Genomic DNA, 18,849 nt, shown 5'->3' on the forward strand with positions numbered 1-18,849 from the left:
GTCGCAAAACACTTTTCCAACTTGTTGGCTGTTCGGGCCGAGCCACGGTACATATCAATCATATTCACAGTGCATATTGATCGAGTGCAGGTTTCATTCAGGTAATGACGAGTGAAAGGATGGAGGGAGCCAAAACATTTATTTTGAGCGTAAATTTTCTTGACAGTTGTGATGTAACATGTGTTTTCACGTATAAACAGAAAGGTTAAAGGTAGAAAGGAGCTGATCGGATTTTTTTTTAAATATATCCAGTCTATATATGTATATATATAAATATATATAAGTGTATGTATGAAATTACAAAAGTGTGATATATGAAAGAGCAAAGAAGGTCTTCTGTACATTATTATAAGCGACACTTTTCTTTCAGAAAGTCCTCAGGTTCATGTTGAAGCATAAAGAGAACAAAAAGGAGTATTGGTAGTTGCTTTATGCCGCTGGTAAAGGCCACGTAATTCTCCAAAGTGCATGCTGAGAGGTTGGAAGACTTGAAAATTGTAATATGATTTTCTTTTTCCTTTAATAAAAAGTGCTAAAATCAAGTACACAACTCCCATATAAAACAAAATGATTCTATGAATAACAAAACGGCATCCAGCTTTCCTCCACCTCCCTCAGTAGTGCAGAAAACAAACCAAAGCTTTCGGTTTAGTCCGTTCAATCGTCAACTCAGCCTGTGACTGCCAGTTTAAAGGACTTGTAATGTCCTGCATCGTGCTAAAACAGCAGGCGATAGCTGATAAATACAAAGTGATTGTTCATCAGGGCTTCTATATTTTGTTTTGAATGTCTCAGTTGGTCAGCAGAGTTATCTGGTGTTTAAACAGTAGGGAAACAGCAGTTCTTTCTGTCATTTTAACTGGCTGGAGCCACATTTTCATTATATATATATATATATATATATATATATATTTAGCCTTAAATGTGTTTTTTAGCATTAAAATATTTTCACAATAGTTGTATCAAACAATGTTTTACATCCTTCATCAAAAGCTAATTTAAAAGAAAATGTCCAAATCGGCAGGCCTTCATTTGATTCCCTTTGGCAACATACTTAGGTGGCAGAAAGTTCATTTTGGCTTTTGCAGTGTAACTTATGTTGCCATAGCAAATAGAATACATTATTTGTATCTGAAAACTAATTTATTGTAAATAGATCCCTTTTCCCATTAGCAATTACCACTCTCAGCAGTTCCTTTTCCAAACTTTCACATTCTTCAGTCTCCACAAATGACATTTTCTGACTTTTTTTCTGCAATGCATCCAGATTTCATTTGTCCTGGGAGTCCTTTCAGTTTCAACGGCGTCCTGGAATGTTGCTCATTTGGATGCTGTCCCCCTGGAGTGTCGGGTTGTAATAAGCATAGTTTAGGTCCAGAGGTTCGCTGTTGTCTAATCTGAGGACTGAGAATTAGAAAGTCATTGTTAGGTTTTCTGCAGAATTTCATTATGACATTATATATTTGCATGAACTACCCACTTTTTTAAAAAAACAATTTGGATTGCATTGTTTTCTGTTTTGTTTTAATGTCCAAACCTTTACAGACAAATAATCCTGTAGATGCAAAATCGTATTAGTGTGTTTGGGCCATTTGTTGTAAGAACTCAGCCAGAATAGAAGAATATTGTCCATTGGCATTGAAGTGAAAAAGTATTTACCTTCTACAAAGAATACCATTTTTGAAATACCATGAAAATGCAAACCAACCAAGCCTCACCTGATTTCTTTTCTTTAAGAAATTAAACATTAATTTGAAAATTGTAAGTTATCTTTTTAAAGTGCAAAAAAGTTCTTTATGATCATAAATATTTAGCTGTGACCATAAAAAAAGTATATACAAGTTTAATAAGTATATATAGAAGTAAATACTTTGTATCGGCTCAATAATTCTGTGGAGGTTGGTATAATTTACATTGTGGAAAGAAGAAAGTCATTGCATTTAGATATTTTGACAGAGAGAATGCAAATTAACAAAAAGGAGAAACAAATTATTCAAACCCATAAAAGATTAACACAGAGCTATGACAGAGAAACTTTTAGAGGTATAAGAAAAATGCAACTTTTGATTGACATTCAAGCACTACCATGTATACATACTGTTTTTATTATAAATACACTATAAATGACTAAGTGAGCATTGTTACCTTTGTTATAGATTACACAGTAGGCATTTCTTAAAATGACTTTTTAACTAAGCTTTTGTCTTATATTTTCACAATAGTGCCTCTTGTGAGAATCACTACAGTTCTACACTTGCTTAAGAAAATTGCTATAGTTCAAAGTCCAATTGATTTTTTGTAATCTCTAAACACCACACTCAAAATTTCTATATTTACAGTACGAGTATGTGCTTGTGGGCGGGTTGGGGGGGGCAGGGGGGGGGGTGCTCTCTGCAGTCTTGTGCCATTTAATTTTCCTCTGAGCTTTACACAGAGGTTAAATATGAGGGCGCTTAGGGGAAACTGTGACTGACAAAGTGTCGGGTTTCTCAATGCTCATGACAAGAAAGAGACAGATTGGTAGCTATCCTTTTACGTGATCCTATTTTGCATGGTGAGGTTTCCTCATTACCAAGGGGTTACCTTATTAAAGCGGGATGAGTTATGCAGCTCCAAACAGCAGCCAGTTAGAGTACAGTCTGGAGGCAATAAAATCTGCCAGACAACACATCCAAAGCTCTCTCATTAACAGGTGTTAATTGGCTATGTATCATATCTCCCAACAATATTAAACCTGTGGAATCTAATTAATGAATGAGCATAAAAACTATCAGGGAAAGCAAATGTGCACTATTGGGGAGCAATAACTTCGGCATCTGGTCTAGCAAAGTTTTATTTCAACATTTATTTTAGAGCTTAAAGTCAATTACCCATAAGCCAGATGGACATCCATCGATCTATCCACAGTGCTTTGGCAAAAGTGTGGAACCAAATTAACTTTTTCCCATTCTGTCACATTACAACCACCTGATATTAGGAGTCCATGTGCTGGAGATAGACAACATGGAGCCTAATTCTGAAATGGAGGGAAAATTATACATTATTTTTGATTTCTCTTTCATGCCTGTGCAAATTATCAACTAAGCGCTTCATGGCAACACCAAACAGGCTTAAATCGCAGGCAACCGGGTTTTCCCTCAGTTTTTCTGACAAAGTTTTGACACCTATGCAGGAGTCTGTCGGTTCTGGTGGCTCACTCTTGAGCAACTCGTAGTTGGAGTGCTGCTGTTTTTAAGGACATTCTAAGTCATTCTAAGTCAGATGCAAATCAACGTCCCACCCCTTACTCTCTTAGGTCGTTAGAGGCTATTGTTTGGTGTAAATTGAGTACTTGGTCACCTGAATCATGATGAGACTGCTTATGTAATCTCTGAAATGCAGGTAGCGCAATCCTCCCCCTCTGTTCAGTGTGGGCTTTTCACTTTAGACAAAGATGGCTTCATTCACCCCTCTTTCAAACCATCTGCTCCCTCTGTCCAGAGTCTGAGCATTATTGTTGTCAAAACCATGTCCTTTGCTCTAGAGGTCCTAGTGGACTGCTGAATCTTGCCCCGAGCCGCTGGCATTCCTGTGCTCCTTAATATAAAAATCTGAAGAGGGATGTCAGCATTTGTATTCAATTTCCTATACCCTGATGTCTGTAAATAAAAGCCAGTGTACCTGAGGTAAGTCTGGAGGAACAGCTACTCCCTGTGAGTATACAGTATACTTGGAAGAAAAGAAAGCCGAAAACATACGGAAGGTTTTCCTGTGAGGTAAGACCGAGATCAAACTTCCTGGCCTCCAAGCAAAATCCTTCTGTTGTGAAAACCAAAACACTGCACATCACCCTGACCCCTCCATCCTCACTACGTAACATGGTGGTAGCAGCATCATGCTGAGGGAAATAATTAAATAAATGAATAAACCAAAACAATAAATAAAAGCTCATTTTAAACCCAAACTGGTACCCTTGCTTAAAACTCTTTCTTGAGAAGAAAAAAAGAATAAATACTGAAAAGAAATACACATTGAGGGTGTAATTTGATGATATGTGAAATATGTGGTCCAGTATTTGTGAATATAAGTTGCACATGCAACTCCAGCTGTATGTCGTCGATTTGGCCAACCCAACATTTATATACTTCCAATGTTAAAGAACGCAATATTAGATGTTGCTTTGATAGAAAAAATAAATAAATTATGCAAATGAAAAAGACGCCATTCATCCAGTCGGGCAGTGCTTGGGCTGTTTTTGCAAAAAATAGGCTGCAAAAACGGTACAAATTCCAGAAAAAACATGTGCAGCAATTGACTAAATGCAGACAGAGGTGCATCTATAAAATATAGATCTAAGGAAGGACTATGCATACCACGCAGATGTTTATATGTAAGAAATCATTTTCCTCCGACGTTATAATTATGTGATGCATTGTGTTGTTCTAACACACAGTATCCCAGTCAAATATATTTGTGGTTTTAATGAGATACTTTGGAAAAAGTTTAAATTGTAATATGAATTTGTCTAAATATTTTTTGCAGGGTGCTGTAATCTTACTTTTTCTGCTGTCACTGGGGTATGAAAGCTGTTTCTACTGTATAGCGAACAGCTATTCAGTGTTTTTTTTTTAGGGTTAACCTACCTGGATCTGCAGGGTACTCCTCCAGCTTCCTGTGAGTGAACGGTTTCTGATGTTTCTTTTTCAGAATGATGTAGGCCACCAATCCCACGACGGCTGTCGCTGCCGCCGTTCCCAGCACAGCCAACCAAGCCACGTTCCTTTTACGTCTGTAGGGATCCGTCTCTGAACCTTCATTAGGGAAAGGAGGGGTATGGGCGCGTGGGTGGGTGGGAAAGAGTTATAAATAATTTGTCAACAATTAAATGATTTATATCAACTCCCATCTTTGATGGCTAATTGTCAGATAATTAGGGCTGAAAATGTGTTTTTGAGAAAAGTGCCGGCACGCTGCATAGATACACATCCTAATTAGGCAGAATTGCAGAATTTACACTGTGATAATTAATGCAATTAACATGCCAAAAATCACGATAATTTTCTGAATACATTTAAATATCTTAAGGTGGCATGCTGTGCTCATCATCTAAATAAGGTTTATGGAGACTGAATAGCACTTGGATGACATATCTCAGTTGATGTCTCCATGGATCACATACAGTAGATATGACAATTCATTTCACTGCAGCACAGAGGTAATTATGGGTTGCACAGAAGCCCAAGCAGAAAGAAAATACAGGCCTGTTGAGTTTTAGGAAGCTCCTTGCCTTGTGGATATACATCTGAAATGCACATCTTTGATATTCCCCCGTTAAAATAAAACTGTGTTATAGTTTTAGTGCTATTCTTGTTTACCTCGTCTTTAAAGAGCTTTTTCTGTGGGTTACAAGGCAGAGTGAGGTATGTTTTTTGGATGGAAGTAGGAAACTGTGTGAATGCTACTTTTAGAGTAAATGATTATTGTATGTGATTAATTATTGTCTCGTGTAGTGTGCAAAGCTGTTAGGAAATGTTACTTACACAGCCATAAGAACAGTTTTGTGTATTCGGTATTGGAACGCTGTACTGTGGTGACAAATGTGAAAAACTGAACTGTCATCTGCCAATGGAAAAATATAAGTATAATAAAGTAGGAATGCACCACCTGCTGAATGGCCAATAATCCAAACTGAACATTTTCTCCCTGATCTGCTGGGCAAATAAGGGAATGTCCGCCTGTTTGGTCAGATCAGAAATGCTAAAAACTTCAAAATGTCAACTTTTTGAAACCTTTTAAAACCTTTTGAAACCTAATGAACAACATTCTGATTTAACTTTGCAACAGTGGGTGTATAAACTGTAAAGATCTACAGTATTATTCCTGCTGGATACAAAATGCTTAAAACATATGTATAGCTTCTGCTTTCAATGTTTGTTTCATTGTTTTAAATATAAGAAATTAACACATTATATTTGTCTGAGTTTCAATGTCACTTTCCAAGCCTGGATATAAATCGTATAAAGGTGCATTTACTTATTTGAAATGTAGCCGTGAAGCATTGTAACAATTTAAGCTGAATGAATGAGCAAATTAAGACCACTACAGGAGTTGAGGATATGTGACTGTGAGTTATAACCGAGATTAGCATTTATCCTGAAGCCTTCTGTAATATTTACTGTAGCCAAGTGAGATCAAGCACCTTGAGGTGAGTGGGTGTTTTAATTCACTGAGGTCAGAGAAAGAAAAGTATTCTACTATCTGCATATTTATAGATATTTTTGTTTATCTGCGCACAGCAGTGGGTGTCATTGTATGTTTTCTGTGAACACGCTGTGCCTGTCATGGTAACTGTGGAGAGTCTTCTCTTTTTTTTTCTCCTCTGCTTCTGGCTCGCCCACAGTCTCACAACTGTTTTCCTACCGTTTATTGCCATCATTTGTTAGTGTTATGTCTCGCTGTCACATCTGTCCATGGGATGCAAGTTTTATTTTAAACCCAACCCTGTGCCACTTCTTTATTGGCCCTTTTGCTCTCACTGAGCTTGCCCGCATGTCGCTTTCTGGGTGGTTTAACAGGGGCGGGTGGGGGGGGGGGGGATGAATTGCAAATTGAATTGCACAAATGTGTATGACATGCAGCCTTTCCCTACTCGGAAATCTTCCAAATCTGGAGGTCAACACCACAAAGCTAGTCTCACGCTCCTGCATGAAGCCAAAGGCATCTTTAGTCCTCTGCTGCCTTTTTTTTTTCCCAGGCTGTTTTTGCAGCTAAAACAGGGTCTCATTGTCCAGCGGATAGGGGAGCTGTAACAGACCCTTTCTCCCGTTGAGGCTCCATCGATAAAACCTGAAACTCAATCCAACCTTTGCCTTTCAAAGAATGAGCATTTGTCCTCTGCCAGTGGGAAAAGAGATGAAGCTCAATGTGGGTCAGGGAAAGGGCAGAAATACCCAGTGTGTTAAACATGCAACCGTGATAAATGTGCTCACAAGTAGCGAAACTGAGGGGATACCTGAAGGATTTCATGCCGTTTTATGTTACAATTAGTGTTTGCCTAATAAAAGGTTTCAAAGATTTATTTATTAAATGGGAATGTATAGAGTACAGTTTCATGCTCATTGAGTTTTAAGAAAAACACAATTTTTTACAAACTAGTGAACTATTGCACCTACATGAAACTATGGAAATCAAACTTAAAACTAATTTGTGAATTTAGTTAAAACAGTAGCAGCACCAGAGAGTTCTTCACACCAAAGAGTGCTTCACAGTTCATGAAACTTCACTTTCTGGCTGGCTCATCATTCTTGGGTCTTTACATATGTCGTTTTGTCACGTGTTTCAGATCATCAACCAAATTTCAATATCAGCCAATCTGATATGATATCTAGTATGATATTTTAATATCACTTATTTATTTTAAGCTATCCAACAACGTGAGCTTTCAGACTGCGGGTGCTTTGAAAAATGTCCGATACGTATCCAAATTAGTGCCACATATGGAAGTGGCGCAAATCAGATTTTGGGCCGTTCACACTGGCTTGAAAAAGATCGATATGGGTCGCATTTCCCTGCAGTGTGAACGACATGAAAAAGGCAAACCAAACTAAAAGAGCAACACATCGTGCCGCAATCTAAAGAAATTCAATGACGGATGAAAAGCAAAGCCATTTCTGAGGATTTATCCACAATGTCCACAAACAGGGAACGGTGATGAACTTTCTCAGGAAGGGCTGGTCTACCAAACGTAATCGAGGAGAGCGCCAATAACACATTCAGGAGAATACAAAAGAACCCAGAACAACATCTAAAGCACCACAGGTCTCATTTCACTCACTGCCAGTAATTGTAAATGCCTGGTAGTTGTTCACGCCAGCGGTGTCAAAACCAGCTATTAGGTTTAGGGGGTGATAACTTTTTATTTTTTTATTTTCCAGTGTCCTGTCTGGCAATGTGCCAATAATTGTTGTCTTAATGCCAAAAAAAAGCTCAACAGATTTTACTTTCACAAGTGGAGCAGTACGGCTTTGGCCGTAGTGCTCTGCTGGATTTATGCATGTAAATAGTTTTATTATAATTCATGCAGGGAGTATTTCAAATTATGTGGACACTACAATGGGAAAGTAGGAAAGGAAAGGAAGAACAAGAAGAAAAAAAGAAAGAGAAAAAGTGAAAGAATGAGGAGATAAAAGGGAGAGAATGATAAAACGTCTTCAGTCTGATAGCTAGGGCTGATAACTTTTTCGCACATGGCCAGGTCTGTTGGGAAATATTTCTGCTAAAAAATGTAATCATCATTTCAAAACTGCTTTTTATCGTCTGAATTAATATTTATTTGATGGGAAATATTCAATAGCAACTAAAAAGAAAAGGGTAAAAAAACTGTATATTAAGTATTTGTATTGTTTTAGTTTATGAAACTGTTTCCCTTTTTCTGGTTTGAGATTTGCTGTGTGTTAGATTCATCTTTAAGGAACCCAACATAAACCTAAACCTTAACCTTAAATTCATCTTCTACAGGTTTAAAACTAAGTACTGTACATCTAAAGTCCAATGAATATCTAAAGTTGCATCGTGAAGGTAACTTTCCAAAATTTACTTTGCTGTTTTCTCGTGTATTCCCTCCCAAACATGGTTTAAAGAGTTACGGGAAAGGCACATTTAAAGAAATCCATTTTTAGACCTGATGATGTGTATCAGAGTCTGCCATACCTGAGTCTGCCACAGAACCCCGTTCTGAGCCGCTCGCAACCTTCCCAGTCTTGTTAGCCGAATCTGGTACGTTTACAATGCCAGTGGTGGTAGTTATGGGGCTCGTCCCTGTGGTTTCAGACGGCGGCACGGTCGTAGTTAAAGACACGGTGGTTGTCCAGAACGTCTCAGGTGCTTCTGTGGTTGGAGGTGATGTGGTGGTATTTTCTGTAAGGTTTCTCATTCCTTTATCTTGCTCTGCTGTTGTGGTTGTTGGTGTTGTGGTTGTTGGTGTTGCGGTTGTTGGTGTTGCGGTTGTTGGTGTTGTAGGTTGTACTGTGGTGGTCGTGATCTGTGTGTCAGGGTTATTGGAGAAATCTCCAACACTGGTTGTGTTGTCTGCTGTCATGGACGAGTTAAAGTCCTCTTTAGTGTAGGTCATGTTGGTTTGGCTTGAGTTTGACTCCGTAGTCAGATTCCTCTGAGAGATGGCTGCATCTGGTAATTCTGGTTCTTTAGTTGTTTCGTATTCAAATGAAGAGGGGATGATTGTAGTGAAAACATTTGAATCGTCAAATGTGCCATTTACGCTCTCATCCTGAGTTGCCGTGTTATTGTCCTCTTCGGTCATGAAGCCAGATGCTGTCCCACTGCTGGATTCGGCCGCCTGATCAGCTCCCTGATCAGAATCGCTCTCTCCACCAAACACAGTTTCACTTTGGATGCCGAATTGGCGGAGCCAGCTCTTATCAAGTGTACGTCCGGGAGAGTCAGTTGAATCTTGCAGGTACACCAGATGAAATGCTTGAAGAAGCAGGATGAGGGTTGCTGTGATTTTTAGAGGCTTCATTTTCCTGTCGATTTTTAAACAAAAAACAAAGCAGACATATAAACATTTAGGAATATACATCGTAATACTCCTTCATACGTCTTCCTTTGTTTATATATTAAATGTAAGCAATGACTGAGACTTATATAGTAATTTGTTAACAAAGAAACCTAAGAAACAAAATATTTGTCACTAATTAGTTTGAAAGTAACTAACTGTTATAACTATGAAATAAAGTTATTTAGCATAATCAATCTTTAAAATGTAATTCAATATCTATACTGTCTTCAGCATGTAAACCTGAGACGATCACAAAATGATGGAGGGGGGCCTCTAGATATAAGAAGATCAAGAATCTCAGCCCAAAACCAACAGAACCTCTCCAGCCCTACAAGTCAAGGGCTCACATGCAGGCTTGGTATCTAGGTAAGCTTCAAAACAGTTAACCCCTTAAAATTACAAATACACTTTTTTTTTCATATTGTAATTTTTACAGCAGTTGTTTTATCTTGTGCATGGCTGTGTGTGTTGGATTTAGAGTTGGATAGAGTTGTTTTTAGATTAGCCAATGAGGTTTGAATCAAGGGGATCTTGAAAGTGCAAAACTGTTGGGATGATGTCTTTGCATGTTTCTCATGGGACAGTAGAGGCCTTGATATTGTCACAAGAACCGTCACATGGATTTTCTAAAAGGTGCCAAACAGCATCAATTTGCTTATCTGAAGCATCAAAGGGAACTTTTGAAACAGCAACAGGGGATATTAGAATGTATCACTAATCTTATTTCCCACTGACAGAAACTGAAAACAAAATCAAAAATGCTCTGAAAGTATCAAAATGCCCTTGTTCTCACGGATTTCCCCTGCCTTGCCCTTGTCCGACATCTACGGAGTTTGATTTCCAGACCACATCCTAGGATTTGCGTCACGACTATGAGCCTTGCTCAGCCCCTGGTCTGTTCTGCCCTGTTCAGACTCTTGTGCATGACCCAAGCTGGTTCTGGATCTCCTACCAAGCCTAAGCCATCCTGTCATTCACCTCTGCAGTGAGCAAGCCGGTTCCCTCCACCACCAAGATCTCCAGCCTGCTCCTGCAAAGGTATCCTGTCTGCACCAGGTTTGTGGTTAATTTAAAGCAGCACTGTGTAAGTTTTGACCCAAGTATCAGCTTACCTTGAGATACATTAAATGATTTTTAAAACACTGCACTTGGCACGTATCAATGCTCAATGCGGGCTGCCGCCTATCTATCTTAAGAGGGTCGGATCCATTCTCCCCCGTAACAACAAACAAAACAGTTACTTATCTATTCAGACATAGTTTTGGTTCTCTGATGTAGGATTTGATCTAGAGGGGTGAATGTGGCATTTTCTTTACAAATATCTCCATAATTTCTCAACCTGCAGGTGCAAACTGGTCTGCTCTCAGATTCCAGAACACGGAAGGAGACGGTTTAATTTTGCAGTGCAGTGTTGCCAGTCACCTTTAGGGGCACTAAATCTGGAAGTTACAGGTCTAGTGGCTATTGTGGCTAAAACTTACATGGAGCAGCTTTAAAAAACTTTTAAAAGTGCAATACTGTGCTTTTGTGTCGCTGCTCTGTCTTCTCTAACCTATAACTTGGTCGAGGCAGGTGACTGTGCACTCTGAGCCTGGTTCTGCTGGAGGTTTTTCCTTCCCGTTAAAGGGGAGTTTTCCTCTCCACAGTCCCTTCATGCATGCTCAGTATGAGGGATTGCTGCAAAGCCATCAACAATGCAGACGACTGTTCCTGTGGCTCTACGCTCTTTCAGGAGGAGTGAATGCTGCTTGTCAAGACTTGATGCAATCTGCTGGGTTTCTTACAGAGGAAACTTTCTGACCAACCTGTATGATTTGATTGAATTTGACTTTGTAAAGTGCCTTGAGATGACAGTGGCACAGTTAGTACTCTCCGGGTACTCTGGCTTCCTCCCACAGTCCAAAAACATGACTGTTAGGTTAATTAGCCTCTTTAAATTCTCCTAAGGTGTGAGTGTGTGCGAGAATGGTTGTTTGCCTGTTTGTCTCTGTGTTGCCCTGTGATAGACTGTCGACCTGTGTGTGGGTTTTTTATAAAGATCTGCATCTTTATCTCAAGATCTGCATCTTTATCTCAAAATGTATCTATGACCATTAATTTTAGTTTTAAAGAGATATAGTCAATAGATATAAATAAGAATAGATAATATAAATAGATATAATAGATATACATTTGAGATTGACTGGTAATAATCTGCAAATATTGCGCCGTTTGTCTAGTTTGTCTTGTCAGTCTGTTGCTGTAGAAGTCATTATAAGGGATGATGGTATTTGAGTTTTAAAAAAACAATGAGAGGGAGTGGCAGAACGTTCTTGTTATTTCCAGTTTCACTAATTCCCTTGAGAATAAATGTTTACGTGGCATTTTACAAAATCCACATCCAATGGGGATAGTTTAATATTTTAATAATTACAAGACACGCCGCTGTAATGTGGTGAGTCATTTTCTACTATGGGGAAACTGCCAGCTCAAACATTTTATTAATAGCCATACATTACAGTATTCTGCTGAGCACTGACATTTTTATTTGAGGTTCAAAAATAAAATAAAAAATACATTTAAAAATGCATACTTTAAATAAAAGCTCAAAACTCAGAAAATATTTTTGGATAATATTCTGTTCTGGCTTTCTGTGAGTAAAACTCCTCTTTGCACACCTGCCAGGAGCAAATGCCTTCAGGAGAGATCGTCATGCGTTAAACGCCTGTTTTTCTAACCATACCGGCACACTGTGTGCTGCAAAACATCTCCGCTCGTACCAATTTTCCAAAAGTTCAAAAACAAGCGTTGCTGCTTTGATAGCACAGGTCAGCTCCAATGGCACAAGTCATAACGGAAATCCTTGAAGAGCTGATTCTGTCTGACTTCTTGACACCTTCTGGCTGAGAGTTAACAGGCTCCGAAATCATGACACCCTCAGCCGCAGCATCTGCACATTTCCATGCAGTAACCCCCAGAGTTTATGAGGTTCACTAGAGTTGCGACACAATCTCCAGAGGAAAATGTGACTTATTGAAGGGGTGAATTAGCACAAATGTTCTCAGAGCTATGTGTTCTCCCTTCGGCGTGACTCCTACATACAAATGACAGCAACTCCCTACAGGGCATGCTTGCTCTGAGTCTCTTTGTTGATCTGCTGCTTTGTTCCTTCTCAGTACCGCAATGAAAAGATCCATCTACAGAGTGTAACGCTGGTGCCTCTTGGAAAAGAGGACATGCAAATCTGGTGATCATATTTCTCATTCAGCCTATTATGACAATGCCATGTGTTTGTTTTAGCGGCGCAATCTGGACACAAGCGACTGGAAATGACACAAAACAATTTTCTCTTAATTATTAATTGTTTTTCGATGTTGTCATGCCGTAGCTTGACAATCAGCGGTGAGCTAGAAACGGTAATCTACGGTCAGTTTCTCAACAGCTTGTTTGTCATCCGCACAGCAAGTGCCTGTTTTTTTTTCCTTTCTTTCTTTTCGTTCTTTGAAAAAAATAAATGGAAACCCTGTGGGTGGTATGCAGGCGCCTGCCTGCTGTGTGAATACTGGATCAATCAAATTGTTCACATTTGCTTATCATTTTCAAAAATGTTTTAATCCACCAGGACGGAGAGAATGGAGTGAATTTAAGTCACCAGGATGAAATGTTGATATTTTATTTTGAAGAAAGGGGGGGGGAAAGAAACCTATAAGTCGATGTTTCGGAACAATGTGAGCTTGGCATCGTTCCATTCTGTCACACAATGCGGTAAATTACAGAGTAAGTATGGGGGGGAAAAATCAAACATAGCAAATGTTTTCCGTGTAAATTATGATAAACCTGAAGTGCAGCATTTGAGTGACAACTAAAAACAGTCCGCTCAGTAGGAAGCCAAAATCAATTTTCTAGGAAAGGTGGCTTGTTAATTCTTCCACCTCCACCTTCCTTGTTTCCTATTTGAACTTGTGGGCAATTTGAGCCTTTGCCGAGCAACACTGAGGTTTTGTGCAGCTCTAGCCCTCCAAAATAGAAAATGTTGCCTCTTATTCTGCAAGCAATCAATTACTTCAAGGGGTGTAACATAGCATTATTAAAATGATACAGTATTTATTGCCAAAAAAGACACCTGTCTTAGGAACGTTTATTCACTTGTTGTTAATGAGGGACTATGTCGGGTGAAAAAAACTTTTATTATTATTTGGAGCCCCAAATTAGTATTTTGAGCACCGAATGGGAAGGAAAGTCCTTGACGTTTGACATCTTATAACGATGTTTAAGACTCTGATTTTGTACAATGAAAGGAAATATTTCTTGAGCTGCCCCATTCTACTGATGGAGTCAGCTACTAGAGGACACCCTTGTTACTTTTAAATCATTACTGTGGCAGCATCCTGGTACATGGTAGAGAGAGAAAGCTGCAAACAAGGTACGTTATGAAGGATCTGTGAGCGCTATCCAAGCGATGTTTGCCACCAGCAACACTGCGGTTGGCTTCAAAGCTTTTAATTTGTGCTAAAGTTGAGAGCTATTTCACAGTTTTCTTTTCTGAATCTGGCCAATTTAATCACCCGTAGTTCTCCTGACACTTCGGCACTCAACATATGATAGATATAATACAATATAATATAATATAATATAATATAATATAATATAATATAAAAGCAAGTTTTTTTCAAGTATTTAAATTTGATAAGAGTCTTTTGGCTGGCTTTTCTATAATGTTATGTCAAATATAAAAAGGAGTTTAAATAATACATGCTACACTAAGAAGAACCTGCGGGATGTAACCAATTAATTCACACTAATCAAATGTATTTGTAATTTTTGACCGTTGCTGATGAATACATGTTGGAAATAAATCTCCTCTCTTTATTTTAGTTTTCTAATTACACTGCAGTGACCTGAATTCTAAACGAAAGCAGCTATTGTAAAACCAGTTTAACAGGTGGTTCAGAAAAAGTATTGACTCGTTCTAATTTGGGCTGTTTAAATCTATGTGACGGTAGTCGGGAAATAATTCTAATTATGTACACACCTTATTCTGAGTTTTAAAACTTGTTTCGGAAACGCCAAACGTCGCCTGCTAGGTTTCAGATCTGTCGGAGTCAAACGTTACCAAGGTTTTCGAGCTCGTGCTACCCACATACTGTATGTGGGTTGTTTTAATCCGAACCGCTGTCACTTCCTGTCCATCATGTTGTTCTCACATCCTATTACGGCACCGCTCTGAGAGTATATTCCACCGTGGGCGTCACACCAGTGAGCCTTTGAGAGGGTCGGGGAGACAGCAGGAGACGTGTTTACCTCTGACCCGTCACGCTCAGAGGAGCCTTCTGTTGAAAAGAGTTCCCACTCTGCTGGATTGTCAGAGTCTGTTGCAGCTATCGCCTCAGCAGCCCTGTCAGCCTCAACTTTCCAGAGATCCAGTCCCACACAAACAAAGGAACACAGAGCGGCTGAAGGAAACACTACACCCTGGAAGCACCATTCAGCCACCCCACAAACACCAAGATGACTAATTATGTGACGTTTGAGCTGTTCAGGGTTTTCCTTTGTTATTGTCCCTTCTTAACTTATGCTAATTTTTGTTATATTTAGGTTAGTACAGACCTATTATCTTTGTTGCAGCATACAGAGTGTAGTTACTTCTTTTTATACAGCAAAGGTACGATCAGCCAAACAACTGGTGGTACCTCATTAAAGATTTATCATCAGTCTATCCAACAGTTGAAATAGCCATCAAATATCTTTTGATGCAACTCTCTTCTATCTTTAATGTCAAAGTTTGTTTTTATCTTGCACTTAAATTCCGCTATTCGAGGTTTTGCAGTCAGGCACAGGATCTGAATTGCTACAGTTCATTCAGTTAAATTTCGTTTTAGTGTTTTAGGAGTCAAACCTTCTGGATTTACATCTCTGTAAAGCCATCACTCTGCCTGTTAGGATTATATAAAGGCCCTTTATCACGCATGTACCTAAAATAAAAATGGATCCTCGGTTAATCCTTACCTTATACTTCAGCTGTGTCAGATGAGAACAGGTGCACGGAAATCTCTCCACTGACCTGCCAATACGTAAGAATGAATCAGCAGTCGTCCTGGAGGGAGAAGTGGGTATAGAAAGGAGGAGGAGGGCCTAACAGAGTGACATTCACAACCTGTTCAACCTGCTCCTGCACCTGCCAGCTCAGAAACACACCCCAGACTGCATCCGCCTGTGTGCTTTGGAAAGGCCACGCGGGGCACGAATGAAAGACAGAGAAGTTTTGCGGGGTTTGAGAAGTTATTCAGGCTCAGTTGTTTCTTGTTTCTCCTGTACAGGTTAATGGAAATCTTTAGTTGTCAGGTTGGCTCTGTGAATTCCCACAGTGGGCGGAGTCTGCTCCCACCCGTCCTCCGAGGCCTCCTTGCCTCTTCTCCCGGGGACTGTGGACGGCGACCGTCGCCATGGTGACGGAGAAGAGCCTGACGAGCTCAGGTTTCATCCACGCCTTTTGTCTCCGTGTCCGTATCAGTCCGTGCCGTGTGACGTGTGACTTTGTGAACTCGCAGGTACTGTGCGTCAAATGAGCCGGGATTGTTTTTTTTTTGTTTTTTTTGTTTCGTTCCTCAATCAAGTGAGTCATGCTGCCGCCGAATTCATTTGAGCAGAAGAGTGAGGCGGATGAAGTGGCACTCGAAAGCTCAGTGTGCTCCGGGCTGAGAACAAGGAGTGGCTGTGCTCTTTTGTTAATGTAACCCAGAAGTTCAGGTTTCAATTTAAAAGTTAGAAAACAATTTCAATACTATGAAAACCCTGAACCCACTCAATGGCACCATTATTTTTGGTTACAAGTTCATATTAGCACACACAGCTTGTGTCAAGCTTTCCCAGTGGAATATGTCAAGTATGCTGCTTTTTTTTTTACCTCCCCTACAGATCCACTGTGAATAGAAGCAGAGCTTTACTGTGAGGTGTTATGCCAAATATTATCTGGTTGATTTACTAGAAAATCAAGTGCAATGTGTTTTGCTGAACATAATGTATTATATAAATTGTTTATGATGTTCTCTCTAACTACAGGCCAGTCTCCAAACTACCGTTTAAGTCCAAAATTTTAGAAAAGGCTTTTTTTAATCAACTTCAGATGTTTTTAAATACTCACAGTGTTTGTGAAGAATTTCAATCTGGTTTTAAAACCCGTCTTAGCATTGAGACGGCACCTTTAAGAGTTTTTAATTATCTATTTTTAGCTGTTGACTCAGGCTCCCCTGTGGTTTTGGTTCTTTTACATTTAACCGCTCCCTTTGATACACTCAATCACAGCATTCTGTCATCAAGACTCGAACATACTGTTAGTTTCAAAGGCACAGTTCCTGCATGGTGCAGGTCATACCTGTCTGACAGGTCTTTTTCGGTGTCTATGGGGAATACTCTTTGCCTTTGGGTTACATTTTTTACAAAGCGCAAGATGCCCTTCCATTGTTATGCTGACATTGTCCAAATATATGTCCCTCTGCAGCCTCTGTTTAACTGTCTGCAAGATGTTAAAGACTGGCCGACTCAGAATTGTCTTATCCCAAATGAAAGCAAAACTGAAATCATTGTGTTTGGTGATCATAGCGCCAATTTTAGGTCACCTGATATCCTTAGTCCTTTCACTCCACTTTGCTCCTCTATTGTCAGGAATCTCTGAGTGTTTTTCACTAATTAGACTGCAGTGTAATTTGTGTTTTACTTAACTCTCACAACCCAAAAAGAGCACTGAGATCTTCCAGCCAGATTCTCTTGATGTAGCCAACGGCCAAATTAGGGCACCGAGAGGACCAGGCTTTTGCTGTGGCAGCCTCCAGTCTCTGGAATAAATTACCCATTGACATTCATTCTGTAGAGTCTGTACACTCTTTCCAATCCCTGAAAACTCTCTTTTTCCATATTGGCTTTTAATTTGAGTTATGTTTGAGACTGTCAGACTAATTAGGTTGAGATGTTGTATAATGTAGCTTTCTTTTATCCTATTTGTACAGTAATTGTTGGTGTTTATGGTGATTTTCTGACAGCATTTGTCTTTGTTTGCATTGCACTCGTCTGCAGTGATCCTTATGTGAAGCAGTTTGGTCAACTTTGCATTGTGTTAAATGTCCTTCATAGATAACATTGACGTTGTGCTTTTAAATTTGTTTACCATGTTAGAATTCTATCATTTGATTACGTATAGAGCAGGATAATGTGTTTGGAGCTTACCTCACAATACCAATGTTCACAATACCAATGTTATATAATCACATCAATTCACTGAATGAAAGAAATATTTGCTTGCATATCATATTTCAAGTGACGTGCAGTCACACATGCACACACGCACACACATATATATACAGTATATAAATATATATATGGTGTCTTGGATGGCCTCTAATGGTCCATAGTCAGCACCATATCTATATTTTTAGTCTAGAGATGCTAAAGCTCACTGAAACCTTTGGGAAAACTAGAAAGAAAATGGAAAAAAGTTGTTTAATGGTATTCAATATCACTATCATAACATTGAGCAATAGTACTGCAAATGCATGTTTTCCTGATATCCTACTGCTTTATTTATAGCATTAAAAGCAAAGTTAAGGGGCATTGTCCTAATTAGCATGGGTCAGCATGCTAATTAGGATAGACCTTAAATAGAAATACTAACATGTAAAAAAACACAGCAGAAATGTATCACTAAAAAATATGACATGGGATGGCATATTGTAACTGTGAGGAATATATTTCTTTCAGTCAGCTGAATAGCAGGGTGCAGCAATTGTTAGAGAAGGGGTAGTACTGCATTACTCTCTGGTCCACACATCCGTTGGAATTTCTGGTCACTCCAACATTTTTCCCAGCATATGGTAAAAACAGACAAATTTTGAAGCAAACAGTGACGGCAAATTTTAGCAATTTTGAAACTCTAACTTGTACACTTTGATGCCAGATTTTTTCAATATAGGTCGATATGGCAACGAAAACTACAGAAGAAGCACAAATAAAAAAATAACAGCTGACAACAGTTTAAAATGTTTTATGATTATGTAGAAGCCTCTTTGCCAGTTAAATATATCAAGAAATCTTAGAATCAAGTTACACAGGACAAGCCAAGATACACTTACAGAGAATCTGATGAACAGATAAAAAAGATTAAAGAGTAAAATTAAATGAAAACCGGGCGCGCTTGTGGCGCAGCAGGAAGCGCGACCCATATATGGAGGCCTTAGTCCTCGACGCGGTTGACCCGGGTTCGAATCCGACCCGCGGTCCTTTGCCGCATGTCTTTCCCCTCTTCCACCCCCTTCCTGTCAGCC

The 18,849-nt window shown here is 39.2% G+C and overlaps 1 protein-coding gene across 1 annotated transcript; it reads right to left on the reverse strand.

The window, feature by feature from the left end:
• Nucleotides 1-899: 899 nt before the first annotated feature.
• Nucleotides 900-15,818, reverse strand: muc15 (mucin 15, cell surface associated). The gene is made up of 4 exons (XM_036128689.1): nt 15,542-15,818; nt 8,689-9,521; nt 4,623-4,790; nt 900-1,404 (listed from the first exon to the last, which is right to left on the reverse strand). Exons 2-4 carry the CDS (start codon nt 9,515-9,517, stop codon nt 1,298-1,300), a joined length of 1,104 nt encoding a protein of 367 aa, XP_035984582.1. The 5' UTR covers nt 9,518-9,521; nt 15,542-15,818; the 3' UTR covers nt 900-1,297.
• Between the last annotated feature and the right edge of the window lie 3,031 nt (nt 15,819-18,849).

The sequence above is a fragment of the Fundulus heteroclitus genome, unplaced genomic scaffold (genome assembly GCF_011125445.2).
Source record: "Fundulus heteroclitus isolate FHET01 unplaced genomic scaffold, MU-UCD_Fhet_4.1 scaffold_108, whole genome shotgun sequence".
NCBI classification, from domain to species: Eukaryota; Metazoa; Chordata; class Actinopteri; order Cyprinodontiformes; family Fundulidae; genus Fundulus; species Fundulus heteroclitus.